The sequence below is a fragment of the Perna viridis genome, chromosome 12 (genome assembly GCF_037379345.1).
Source record: "Perna viridis isolate PV_CMFRI_1.1 ecotype Kerala chromosome 12, ASM3737934v1, whole genome shotgun sequence".
NCBI classification, from domain to species: domain Eukaryota; kingdom Metazoa; phylum Mollusca; class Bivalvia; order Mytilida; family Mytilidae; genus Perna; species Perna viridis.
This window is the reverse complement of record NC_142456.1, coordinates 27,640,319-27,654,558: the sequence shown is the minus strand read 5'-3', so window position 1 is coordinate 27,654,558 and position 14,240 is coordinate 27,640,319. Positions and strand designations below refer to the sequence as shown.

Here is a 14,240-nt window from a genome sequence, read left to right as displayed (position 1 = left end):
TTTCACATAAGACTGTTCTCAATAATACAATGGCTCGATGTTGTCTTTAGTTGACGACTTTGGTTCTGATTCCCGAGAATGCTTATGTCAACATCTCTTAATAAAAAACTATAAAAACATGAAGCCTGATTTCTTAGCACTTATATATTTGCAAAACAAGAGTTCATTGTATTGTAATCTTATTACATATTTGTGAAACAATTATGCAGAAAAAAGTGAAAGAAATGCACATGCATTATTAAAGGCAGACAGGTATAAAACACTCAGCAATAGTGATTCATCATAAAAAAGTAGTACTCATGTGGTATGGGTTCACTGATAACTTTTTTGTTTGGAGAGAAAAGAAGATGGATTTATACTCAAGATGCATGTGTGATTAAGACATCAAATTCCCTGTATTCGCCACATCTCTATACTATTGACTTTCCAACTTAATTGGAATCTTAAATTGCTCAAATCTATGAGCTACAAAGTTGTTTTTAGTTTAATGATCTTTAAACTGCATAGTAATTTTTACGAAAAGAGTTTTTATCCTTGTTTGAGTTGAAAAATTCCTAGAGAAAGGTAATCATTTATTGTAAATATGTGCAGTTTTGACAAGTTAAATCCAAAGCCTAATCTAGACAACATTGACAAGGACAAGTTTAAGTTTTAATTTATTACAAAAAAATTGTACATCAAAGTGAAAACAGACATGGAAAAGTTTTTTTGCTCATTTCTCCCTTGAGATTAGGCCTTTGTTCAACTTCCTCCAGTCTGCAGGACTCATTTCTACTTCATGCATCTCCAAACCGAAATTTCAACGTGTGGATCCATTCTTACTTTGAAAATTCATCGAATAGTTATAGTCAGTGATTCTCAGTGGAATTCATATTTTGAAAGAAACGGTGATTCAAGTGTTAGGAAATTTGAGGACATCAACATATGTGTTCAGCCAGGAATACCAAAAGCAACAATACAAAAGAAGATCCAAATATACATATTGATGAACGGAGTGTACAAACATACACTGTGATAAAACAAATGGTTACTCTTTAAATTTACTAAGTTTTGATCGGTTTATATTAGCTTATAATTTGGTTACATAAATATTTTTGATTACTTTGAGGTCTTCCTTCACTCAGTACCTCACCACTTTGATTTTTTATTGACTTAAGTCTGAGAGCACGTGCTCTGCTAGTGGGCAGCACAAGCTGTATATTTTGCAGCCCAGTAACTTTTTAATGAATTAAAACTTTTGGGATTGTGCATTAGGCACATTTGACTACTATAAAGTCATAAGTGTCGTAAGGTTTCACCCTATTCCATTTGGATTTAATTGCACTTTCTCTAAGAAATTTACTGAGGACTTAGATAATGTATAAGTAAATTTTTTTAGTAGTTCAGGTTCTTATTAGCAATGTTAAATGACATTTGAAATTGATCAAAAGACCCATTAAAGACAATAAAGCCATCATCTCGAAGTTAATTATGTTGTGCTTGTTTGGGAACATTTCAACCATAAAGTTAATAAGTTCTTACGCTTGTATGTCGCATATGTCAGGGCTAGGGATTGTCCTCATTGCACATCGCAATAAGAACTAATTCTAATAAAACAAATAATATTAGAAGTAAGTTCTCAGTGCTCAAAAGTATAGTATAGTCATCTTTTTTCATTTCAAAGTGAACATTTTCAGTTGCCTTAATTAGTTCATTACTGAACATGCTTGCGTACATACGTTCCTTGTCTTTAACTATAGGTAGCAAAAAATAGTCAAGAAGTCAAATCGGACGGCATGGTATTCTTATCTTTTGTCTATTGGAGATAAAATCTAAATTAGTTATAATGTTTAGAGGTAGTTCGTGTATTTTATATTAATCTTGTACATTATACTTACCACATTAACAATAAAATAAATATAGAATATGTTCGCCTTATTAGTGTCTCCATCGCCATCTTTGAGATGATCTAAATTTAAACATCATGTGATGTCATAATCTCAATGATATGTACTACAATCATGTGACCATATTACCTATAATACGTAATCAATACACCTGTAGTAAACTCGCACCAGTCTAAAATATTGCGTTGAACTGAAAAAGTGTCTCCTAAAGTCGATCCTTTTTTGAACCACAAAACAACTATGGATAATTTATTTGAATCTGAAGTGGAATCCGAAACTGCGTCTTCAGTATTATCGTCAGCAATTTTGACCAACGAAACAGCTGATAATGTTAGGTCTCAGTATCGTATTAATTTTCCCATAGACTTCTATAGTGAAGTGCATATTTTTAGGATTTTTTAAAAAATATGTAAATTGATTCAATAAAACTTTCACTTATGTAGCATTTCTAAGGACACGTGAAAAAATTATTTCCGGCAAAGAAAATAGGGTAAGTCCACGAAGATCGAACAGAAAAGTAGACTTAAACTATAAATAGCCATTTTCCCTACTTTCACTTTCATTTTGCACTCATCAAACCAACCTTTTCAGTGGAACATTTTTATGTTATATTTTCTTTTAAAAAAGTTCTTCATCTTACAGTGTGATGTTTGCTCTATTTTATAAGTCATTGTTCATATCTTTTGACAAAACATTAGTTTGTAGAGAGGCAAAAAGAAAATGCACTATATTTCAGTAGCATCCATGTTTTGATGTACAACCACTCAGGGATATGCAATATGATACTGGTAACGTTAGGGCGGCAGATACGAAGGTGTCTAGTGCCCGTACAAAGGGTGCCAAGACTGGTAAGAAGAGGAGGGTGTCCAAGGCCGATTTACTGGCACAATATGATGCCAAATTGAAAGCTATGGAGTCCAATTTTAACACAAAATTTGACAGGTTGGTAGATTTGATATCGAAAGTGTCCGAGAATAAAGGGAATCAGAGTAAGGAGAGTTCGGCTTTGCCTAGTCTGTTTCCGATACATCAGGTAACGTTCCCATCTGGGGAGCTTAGGCCGTTGATACCTGTTGAGCCTAATCAGGACGAAGACTTAGGTTCTCCAAAAATTAGTAAAAATACGGACTTTGACGTAAGGTCTGAAGTTGGTAAAGACGAGGCATGTCAGACTATTAGAGATATTTTTGCCATGTCAACCAAATCTTTGGATTTGGCTGGTCGAATGGTGCTTTTATGCATATAATTCGACGCAAAGCAGCTGCTGAAGATTCTGCTTTATTGTCTTTAGAGGACATAACATCTAAGTGGCAGAACTTGCCTCTCACAGGAGATGGTGTATTTGGTTCTAATTTAGACAGTCTGCTGGAAAAGTGTAAGAATCAGAAGAAGAAAGTTTCTGATTTGTTGCCAGAATATTCCAGAAAAAGAAAAACTGACTTCGAACCAAAAGATTCTTCTGACAGTAAAGTGGCAAAGGTTGGCAATAATAGTGATAAATCAGTTGGCAAAGGCTCGTGGGGATCTTTTTGGATTCCCAAGAAGCACAGTAGCTGACTCAAAAGTGAGTATAATGCTGTGTCCACAATTACCAGTAGGGGGTCGCTTGTCAAATTTTCTTCAGAGTTGGGAGAAAATAACTGAGGACAAATGGATACTGTCAATTTTGAAAGAGGGATACAAATTGGAGTTTCTAGAAAAGCCTTTTTGGACAGGAATCAAACCAATATATGTTGCCAAAGAAAATTTAGATATTTTCATGGGGGAAATAAATACTTTATTAGAAAAGGATGTAACAGAGAAAGTCAGATTTCCTCAAGCAATAACAGGTTTTTATCAGATGCTTACCTTCATGTACCAATTCTTCAAAAATACAAACAGTACTTGAGATTTTGTGTGAACAATCAATGTTATCAGTGGAAAGTAATGTGTTTCGGAGGAACCTTTGCCCCCCGAGTGTTTACAAAGTTGGTTACAGTAGTGGCAGCTTACCTAAGAACACAAAATGTACATTTGGTAGTGTATCTGGACGATTGGCTGATTGTAAATCAAAACAACGAGCATTTGATTCAAGATCAACAGAAATGCATGAATCAGATTTGTTCCACTAGGTTTTATCATAAACAAAGAAAAATCTCTAGTGCCAAATCAGAGAGTAACTTATCTAGGGGGTTTATTTCTGCTAGACAATGGTTTAGTGATTCCGACACTGGAAAGGGTTCAAAAACTGGAGGCATTAATTCAGAATTTGAGTGTTATTCGTCCCAAAGCTATAGATTTTTTGAGAATTCTAGGGATAATGGCATCTTGCATAGATCTTATTCCCAATGCTCGTCTTCACGTGAGACTTATTGTGGTATCTTATACAGTCAATTCCACTTAATCGCATATCGCTTTATTGCATATTTTGGTTATTAGCATAATGTTCTCCTGCACAAAACCATTTCCTATTATTCTATTAGGGAAAAAATCGCTTATTTGCATAGGCCTCGCAGGTGCATTTTGGTTTATTGCATGGAGAAATTTGCCGGTGATGGGTATGAAAGTAAAATGTTACCTTGATATCGGATTGTTTGAACCGGAAATGGCTGTGTTTTATTAACAAATTAGTACGAGTTAATCAGGTAAATAATAAAATATGTTTCTTTTTGCTAATACAGCTGTTATTTTGTCAACATGTCATGGCCAGTCATAATTTTTTTGTTAAATAAATGAACATTTAAATTCATATAAAATCTCTTCTTGAGATTCAAAAATATCTATTTTTTGCATCTTTCTAATAGTTTGTTTAACAAACTGGATTAATATAACACAAAATTGACTGGATATTGATGTCCATTCAGTTGCTCATTATATCATTATGAATTTTTCGACTATAAACCGTAAAATGTTAATATCAAAGATATTTTTACATACTTCTTCATACATAATTTAACATGCTGAATGGCAGTTTATGGTACATTCACTATATGTACATAAGATTCCTCTCCTCTCCTTTCCTTTCCTTTTCTTTTTTTAAATTTTTATTTTTATGAAAAACAGAATAAAACATTATTGTTTTTTCACCATTAAGCAACTTCATTTATTTTTTTCTTGCCACAGCAAAAACATTTTTTTTTTATTTTTCTTCAATGTGAAAATATAAAAATGGTTGGTGCCTAAACATGGGCAAATAAAATTAGTTAAACATTCCTGTGGCAAGTTGAAAACTTCATATGCTGTAAGGATTTGTTTTGTTAGGAAAGCAGTCATTGACTATGGGAAAGTTGATTTCATATGGATTTTTCCAGAGGAAACCTCAATTTCTGAAAAATCCTAGAAAACTGTATAAAACAAAAAAATGATTGATTGTTGGGGTTTAATGCCCAGGCAGTAATATTTCAGTTATATCCAGGCGATGAACATGAACATGAACAAAAATAATGACTAGAAGATTTGAGTTGATATATGTCATTATAGAATACTATAATACAGTGCATAGAATAACATGTAAAATGGTGAATAACTTGATGGAACAATGCATTATACACTTTTAAGAAGACAACTATAAGTTTCTGAATACTCTGGTTTTTTTTATGTTTGACATGATTTCTTTTTATCAGACACGCCAGGTGGGTCCTTATTATCCTCTTTTCTTTTTAACATGTGGCATGTTTCATTCGCCATTAGACGCTCCTCGTGCAGCTAACGATTGGCAAAGTCACTTACGCGTTTACAACAATCCATGGTATACGTCCACTATTACTGATCGGCCAAGAGAGGTTTAAAATGCAGTTGGTATTCCAGAATCATCTTACAGACACTGGAGTAAAGCGGATGACCGTAATGGCCGTTACGGTCATCCCAAGATGGAGGATGGAAATTAGTCATTCATGAATTACTGATATTTGAAGCGGGAAGCATATGGGTAAAATGTATGATTAATGAGAAATTACAAGGTAAAAATATCTCCTGGATGACGGTAACGAAGAATCTTGCTTTTCTAAGGATGACCATAACGTGTGGGAAGAGATGTCTGTAACATTAGAAACAAAAATATTTTGTGATGAGAATTGTACTTTACCATAATGACAAAGCTTGAATGGCTAAAGATTTTACTGAATTGTGTTAAAATTGATATACTTGATAAATTCATTCCAAATGGTTTCTACAACAAGCGGTGTTTTGTACAAAATCCTGAAAAAATTAAGCACGTTGAATCAATGGATTCGGCGATGCCATCTTTGAAGAATTTCCTGATGTTTCTGTGGAGCAAAATTCCTAAACATAACAGCCGAACAGCAAAGTTAAAATATACCAAGTAATGCAGAAACATTGTGATAATGTACATGTATGGCTGCCGCATGCGGTAGGCAATATTTTTGGCTTGCATACGGCAGGGACTGTATGTGTGGCATACATGTATAATTTCTAATTTCATAATATGATTATATGTGAGAACTGTTATGAATGTAACGGGGGAGCATGATTTGACTCACAAAATTATACTCCCCCACTGAGGATCGAACCCTAGACTGCTTGGTGACAAGCCAGCAACAAATCCATTCGGCTAAAGAATTAATCCTTTAGCCAAGTCAATTAACTGGTATTTAAATCTCACTACCTACTACAACACAGGTAGGCCGTCCTGCCACATTTCCCCCACCTTCAGCGTCTTTGTACCACAAATGACTCTAACACTAGCTCAATAGCTAAACAAACCCAGTGGGTTTTTTAGTTGGGCGCCAAATGTAACGGGAGAGCATGATTTGACTCACAAAATTATACTCTGCCACCGAGGATCGAACCCTAGACCACTTGGTGACAAGCCAGCGACAAACCGATTCAGCTAAAGAGTTAATCCTTAAACCAAGTCAATTAACTGGCTATTTAAATCTCACAACCTACTACAATGCAGGTAGGCCTACTTGCCACATGAATATGACCATATAAGAGAATTGAGAAACAGCTATAAGAAAAAAGACACATGAGGAAAACATATATTCATATTAAATGATATGAGAATATTAAGTAGTAGAATTTTTTGTGATTCAACAGATTCATGTGGTAAATTTACTTGCTACAACTCTATTAGTTAAAGTTAGTGTAATAGTATCCAAAAGTATCTGAATGCATGTTACAAAATATACTCTAAAAATTAAAATTGCTGACTTTCTACTAAATTTTTCTATTTGACATTATATATATTGCAAACTTTCATTAACTTAGATAGCATCTAATGACCAAGAAAAAAATTGTCTGTTAAATGTTATATTACTGACCAAATATTTTTTTGCCTACCCTAGCACATTTATTATGGTATTTTTGATAAAATGCTGCTAAACATCATTTCTTAGTTAGCACTATTAAAGTTTAAAAAAATACCCTCCCATAAGTGGCGATATGAAATATTTTTTTAAAAAATCAAATAATTTTACTTACCTAACAATTTAATGGTTGTGGAAAATTTTTTTCATAGTGAAATAATATCTTGCAGAAAAAAATTGTCAACTGAACAAGAATAAGATTTAAGTATTTTTCCCGGCAACTATGTTAGCTCTAAAACTACTGACTTCCTTAAAATTGCCAACTTGCATTTTTTGAGAACATGAATTTCAAGACCAGAGTAGTAGATGTACATGATTAGATCATTATAAATCTATAAATATATTGAAAGTCACAAAGACTAGAATAAAGACTTTAATAGAAAATGCTCTTACCCATAATCAAATGAATATCATATTAAAAAAAGGCCTTTAAACAAATGAAAGATTGTTATCTCCAATGGGTCTGACATCAGCAAAAATTTGCAGGTCAACATCAATAAAGAATCCTGGGTGTGTATATATTTCAGGAAATGTTTATGAAGAATTACTTATCATTTGATAGAATATCTTTTTAATTTTTGTGTTAAATATAAAAAAGAAAAAAATAATCAAAGACTTAAGTCTTGAAAGTTGAGATTCCTCAAATATTATCTGTCACTGATTTTGGCTTACTTTCAACATCCGAAATGGCATGATTGAAATGTGCTCGAAAATTGGGCAAATTAAACTCAGATTGTAAACTCTTATTTCGTACTTTTAAGTCTCTACAAAAGTATTAGTATTGTGTATAAGTGTGAATAATGTGCCTCCATTGTGTAAGTTGAACAACAATGTTGGAACAAAGTGACTTTACAAAATTACTGTACAATAACTGTTTAAATCTTTTGATAACCAAGAAGTCAGTCTCTGTTCTTGCTATTTTAAGGCAACTAAAAGAGTAAATGTAAATTGATTCGATACATGAGTACTTTGATTTTCCTATTATAATGACAACTGAAAATTATTAATACATGTTTATTTATCGTGATATTCTCGCTATGCTGTTGTTTAAATGTTAGGCCATACATGGGGTTGTTTTGCATTTAAAGATCGTAAATAGTGGTTTTTACTGATAAAAAGCTGGACATCCCCGATTTAGGTGCCCATGATAGGTCTAAGGCCACTTTTTAAAAAAATGTATTGGAATTATACTTTTAAAGACAGTTTTCAGAAACTAACATTCACAAATGTATTAACATTATTTACTTATTGTCTTATAATGTAGGGTTATTGCATGAATACTGGTGAATATTGTCCAGAGCAGAATATTATATTGCACGAGCTTGCTAGTTTTTCCTAAAAAAGGTGCATTAATTATGGTAAGGACTGTTGTTTTCAAAGTGTGCACCAATTTTCAAAGAGAGAGGTGATTTTCAATAACCAAAACCGACAAAGACACCACTAATGGAATTCGTTGTATTCAAATATAGTTCTAAATGTCGCTGGACAGTTTTCCTATATATATACATACTTAGGCAGTAAATACCGACTTACCAGTAGTAGTAACTCATACAATAAAGACTAAAACAAAAAACTACAGCAAAAAAGTGCCTAATACAGATTCAGAAATGACCGTAGAAATGAGGTAAAATATCTTATCAAAGTTTGACAAAGAACCAAGAAATGCAAAAACATACTGCAAATCGATTAAGACCAACAGTGAAGGTCCCAAGTCTATACGACTTACGGTTTAAAAGTTTAGTGACCAACCAAACAATTTCATTTTAGGTCGCGAAATCGCGTCACCAGGGAAACCTCAAATCTTTTCCAAACTTTGTCAAATAGTACTGCCCCAGGTTTCTAAAAAATATGGAGCTTTCGGTTTGTGTGTATCTAAAACGGTTTAAGAAATTTTAGCAAAATTAGTTTTTCTGCTACAAGGCAGATAACTCTGGACCGACAAATGATCATGTCTCACAGGGTGAATTCGTAAGTCCCCTGTCAGATTGCAAAAGATTGTCAAAATCTTGTCGTGATACGTTCAGCCAAAACTTTGACAAAATGTCTGGCAGAAAAAAAAAGAATAATAATAATAATAATCAGAAGAAATACAAGAAGGTCTTCCCATTGAAATGGGAAAGACCTTAATTAAAGGTCCATGAATCAGATGACAACTGCTAGAATCTTGGTTCCCTTGATATGATTACTCTTTCGTATCCATGAAAACCTGAATGTTTAACAACTGGCAATGACTATATATAAATAATGTACATGACCTATATAGTCAATTGAATAGAGCCCCAGTGTTTGAATCATAAACTTGGTCATACTGTAAAAGTATTAATTTTCGCAGTGTACTTATTTTTTCTATTTTAGTGGAGAACATAAAAGTACAAAAAATAGTACCAGCAAAATTGATTTTCAACACTACATTATCCTTATCAATTTAATGTAAACTTCCTGTTCTCATACAAGCCAAAAACATACATAGACATGTCTATATTTTTTAAAAGAGGTACATAAAGTAATCTTTGGGTTGCTTATGTTGTTGATCAGGGAACCTGATTAGGAACCAGACTAATACTGGCAATGAATATTCATAGATATCAGGGCCGTGCTAATGTATATATAACCTGAATCGGAAACTGGGTACTGTTCGATGCTAACAAATCATTTTCATATAAACTTCCTGCTCTCATACTATCAAGAAATACCTTGTATGAAGCCAGAACAATGACACTATGGTGGTACCATATTCTTCCGTGTATTACGGGTACCCCTTCTTGGCAAAGGGAGATCGGTGAAAAAAGTTAGTTTCTGTGTAAAATGCGCACTGGGAAGCAAGGAAAAATCACCAGCAGAAGACCACATTGAAATGAAAGGATTCCAGTGAATTCCCCGAAATGTGTATCATTAATCTTTTAAATAAAAGTATTTTCTATGTTTCCCTGCGTTTGCATGCCATTTATTAATTAAAATAGTTTATAAATAGCAATGTATTGGATCTGAGTCTGCTGAAATGTTTACATTTCCTGTTTCCTGACATCTGGAAACAGTTCATCAAGTGGATTAAAGGATTAGTAATAATTGTTTCACCTTTTAAATTGATCTTTTGTTATTTGATAATTAAAGGACAATGGGCCCGAGGACAGATTGGCACTCCCCTTATTGTATATTTAATGCTTCATCACACACACATGAAGAAGTTATAATTAGACGGCGTGTTTTGAGAGAACAGTAAGAAGCTATTCGTGGTTTTTTGTACAAACTATGAAATGCAAGGAAACAGCATTGATGGATAAAACAACTATTAAATAGCAGTAAAACTTTTTTGTTTACTTCACATAAAACATATAATACAATGGCTCAATGTTGTCTTTAGTTGACAACTTTGGTTCTTATTCCTGAAAATTACGGACCTGAAAATTATGTCTCTAGAAAAAAAAATCTAGAAACTCACTGTTTTGGTGTATACCACGCATCCCTCTACTGGAGCAAAGAAAAAGTAGAAAAATAGTGCGCGGTATACACGGAAGAATATGGTAAACACGGCACAGAGTGGAGTATTAACATATAATTATGCAAATCATATGGGAATATAAAGTACTAAAATTATTATTGCAAGAAGTCTCTAATAATATTAGCAACTTATAAAACAGTATTAAAATTATTATTACTTCAACTTCAATGGTAAAACATTTAGCTATGAATAATTCATATAAACATAAACAGCAAAGTACATTTCAAATACACAGAACAATTGAAAATAATACATAAAATATGATGTGGCACTTTCCGACACAGGAAAAGACTAAAGTGTCAAAGCACGAATATCAATCCGTCATTCACAATTTAATTGAAAATGGCAATGAATGATGGAGAAAATCTATATAATTGATATTAAAGATAATCAACCATGAATACTCAAAATATGACCACTTGTGCCAAGAACGCATGAAGATTTAAAACTTGTACGTGGAATGAGTTTTTCACACTTGTTAAATCTAGGTGTTCTTCTACATTCGTATTTCGGTTATTCAATCTTTCCAATCAATTACCCTATTATTCTTTAAAAATGAAGAACAAAGCAAAAGCAGACCTGTTTGTGCTACTTTAAGACAAAGCACAGTTTGAGGTGTATTTTATGAAAATGAGCTGTAAAATCTTGAACTTTGTGTCATTTTAGCATGGATATTATGATTAGATTCAGAATTCACAGAATGTAATTTGCAGTCAATACCTGATGAAACTATGCTGAAATTGTTGGGTAAACAAGTCTGCAAAAGTTTCAAAATTTTACAGGAATCTAAAATACAACAAATGTAAAAGAAATAACACATACCTTAGGTGTGACTTCTGATAACATACAGACATTTGGGTATTCTAGACATGCACCAACAAACTGGATGAGATTATTGTGACGGATTTCTCTCATTGCAACAACTTCGAACCTCAATGCTTCAGATTCAACTGACAAAGTATCACAATTAAATCTCTGAAAAAAAAAGACAGAGCAAAAACTAATTGCATGTCATTGCTAGTAATTAAGACATGATTTTACTATAATGCCAACAAAAAATCAGATATTGATGAAATGGGAAGTAAGTATACAGTAAAAGAGAAATGTAATAGTAAAATCCAGATTTGAAAAGTCGGATTTCTGGTTAGAAAATCAAGGCATCACGTCTGCTCAATCTTTTCATGATCACATTGCAAATAAAACAAAGAACTAAATACAGGTTTTCAGGGTATTTTACAGAACTTTTTCAGTAACAACCTCTTATTGCACTTTCCAAATTTCTAGTATTTGACTATTTTGTGATATATCATATAGCGTGAGATTTTGGCAGAGTGCTAATTTTAGTGTATTTTAGAAGTGTCTAAAAAGGCCAAAATAAAATCAACAAAATATTTACTCCAGTCCTAAGTACTTATTGCACCACTTAGCCAAAATAAGAATCTCAAAATTTTCTTACACCTTTTTGTTTCAAAATCACCAAATTTTACACCTGCCATATGGTAAATGCCATTAAAATGTTCAGCCTTAACATTAATAAAGGGACAGAAAATATATCTGCTGTACATAAATACAGTAAAACAAGCTTTTTGAAATAAAACTAAATGTTGTGATACATTATTTTCTGTATGTATACTTTGTTGAAACCAACACTGGCTTAAGGAGGTAGACTTAGGGTAAGGGACATAACTCATGAAATGAGTGATATGTTTGTATCATATTCAATTTCACAAAAGCCTCTCAAGCTTTCATTTGAAGCAGAATAAAATGAATCCAACTAGATGCTTACATAAGATTGATGTTAAATGCTGAATACAAACATTCCAATGATTTTTTAACAGTTGTGTCCCTTACCCTAGGTTTACCTCCTTTAACACAAAGGAAAATTAAAAAAAAAAAAAAAAAAAAAAAAAAAAAAAAAAAAAAAAAAATTAAATTTCAGACTTATTAAAATTTTTTTATTATTATAAAATTATGTAAATCCAAGGTCAATTCCAGGTCCTTGAACTATAAAATGGAATTTAAGGACTATAATCTACCTTTCAAGGAGGCTTGGAAATGTATGAAGTAATACATGCACATGATGTTTCTGCGGCTCTATGTAACGTCACATTAGCATGCATTGATTGGGATTTCAATTTTGACAATGGGACTATGGCCCCCTTACCCTTCAATTCAATGGGACATTTTCAATTTCAATGGGCCATTCTAAAAAAAAAAATACGACAAAATTTGGTATAGCAGCTAAGACCGGCTAAACATAGATATTGAAGACCAAATGTAGCATAAACAAACTTTAATTTACACTGGAGATCAAATGTTTGTTAAGAGTTAACAATTAACATGTCAATTAATTGTCACATCAAATCACTTTTCTTTTCTGTTGTTTGAGTTTTTATACTAATGTATTGTCTAGTGCTTTATCATAGTCCACAGATCCCCCATCAGTTAGACCCTAACTTGGCTATTAAATAAGTTTTAATATCACAAATGATGGGAAAGAGTCAATTTTTTTTGTTTGGCTGCAATAAGATTTTGCAATTTTTTTTTGGTGCTTCAGGACCAGATAATATGATTCCACCATTATCAATATTTTCAATAGGGGGTTCATAATCATGTCCAGCTGTTAGTTTCTACAACCATTGTAGTTTGATTCTTGTTACCATCATTAATATTTTTTTAGGCTTTGAAAAAGATAATTTCTTCTGTTTTCGGTGTAGCTTAAAAAATGTCATTGATAGCATTTTCAATTTCAAATGGGACCACAAGTCCACGCTTTTCTGATATTATCAAATTATTCTTATTCTTTAAAACAATGTTTATTGTTCTTTCAAACGTGTAAGAGATCATTAATATGTAATCTAAAAAAATCAACAAAGTACCGTTTCATTCTCCGGTCTTCAAATCCCTTTGAAAACGTGGCAATCAAAACATCTGCCTGCAGCTAATAAAAACATTGTCAAAAGACATGTTTATGCCTTTTTTACTGTCACAAGTAGTGGACAACACTCCACCATCAATGATCGAAAGTTAATGCGCGCACATGACACGACATATAAGTCACTCAATGCGCCATTCTTTGAGGAAATGCGACTATGGCACATGGCGCATGGTAATCCCAATCACTGAGCATGAAATACCAACAATGGAGTTTGTAACTATGATCCATACAAATCAGATGTCTTTGTATTCTATAAGCCAGTTATTGTCCGTTTCATTAGAGGAAACACCAATTATAAAATGAAGATAATGATGCTATACAGGCAACAAGTACAAATTCATTGAATTCAACAGATTTTAGCACAAACTTCTGTAAAAAGGGTGGGGGTGGGATGATTTCATGATTAAGTTAAATTAAGTAATATTTTTCCACAGTGGCTATATTTAAAAGGGGGACGGTTGTGATCAAGCCAAAGTACTTTAACCCTGCCATACTTTTTGCACCTGTCCCAAGTCAGGAATGTATTGTTTCGTTTTCACTTTCAGTTTACTTTTATGTTGCTGGAGTAGATATGGGCAATTAATTTGCTGTACCTGTGTATAATGTTGTTT

The 14,240-nt window shown here is 32.8% G+C and overlaps 1 protein-coding gene across 1 annotated transcript in view; it reads right to left on the bottom strand.

Annotated features, from left to right (window-relative positions):
* The window catches only part of LOC148601884 (uncharacterized), a 202,798-nt gene that overhangs the window by 43,775 nt on the left and 144,783 nt on the right, over nucleotides 1-14,240 (bottom strand). Inside the window, exon 22 of the mRNA XM_088554708.1 lies at nucleotides 11,514-11,666. Coding sequence (XP_088410834.1) covers nucleotides 11,514-11,666 — 153 coding nt within the window. The remainder of the gene's footprint in view (nucleotides 1-11,513; nucleotides 11,667-14,240) is intronic.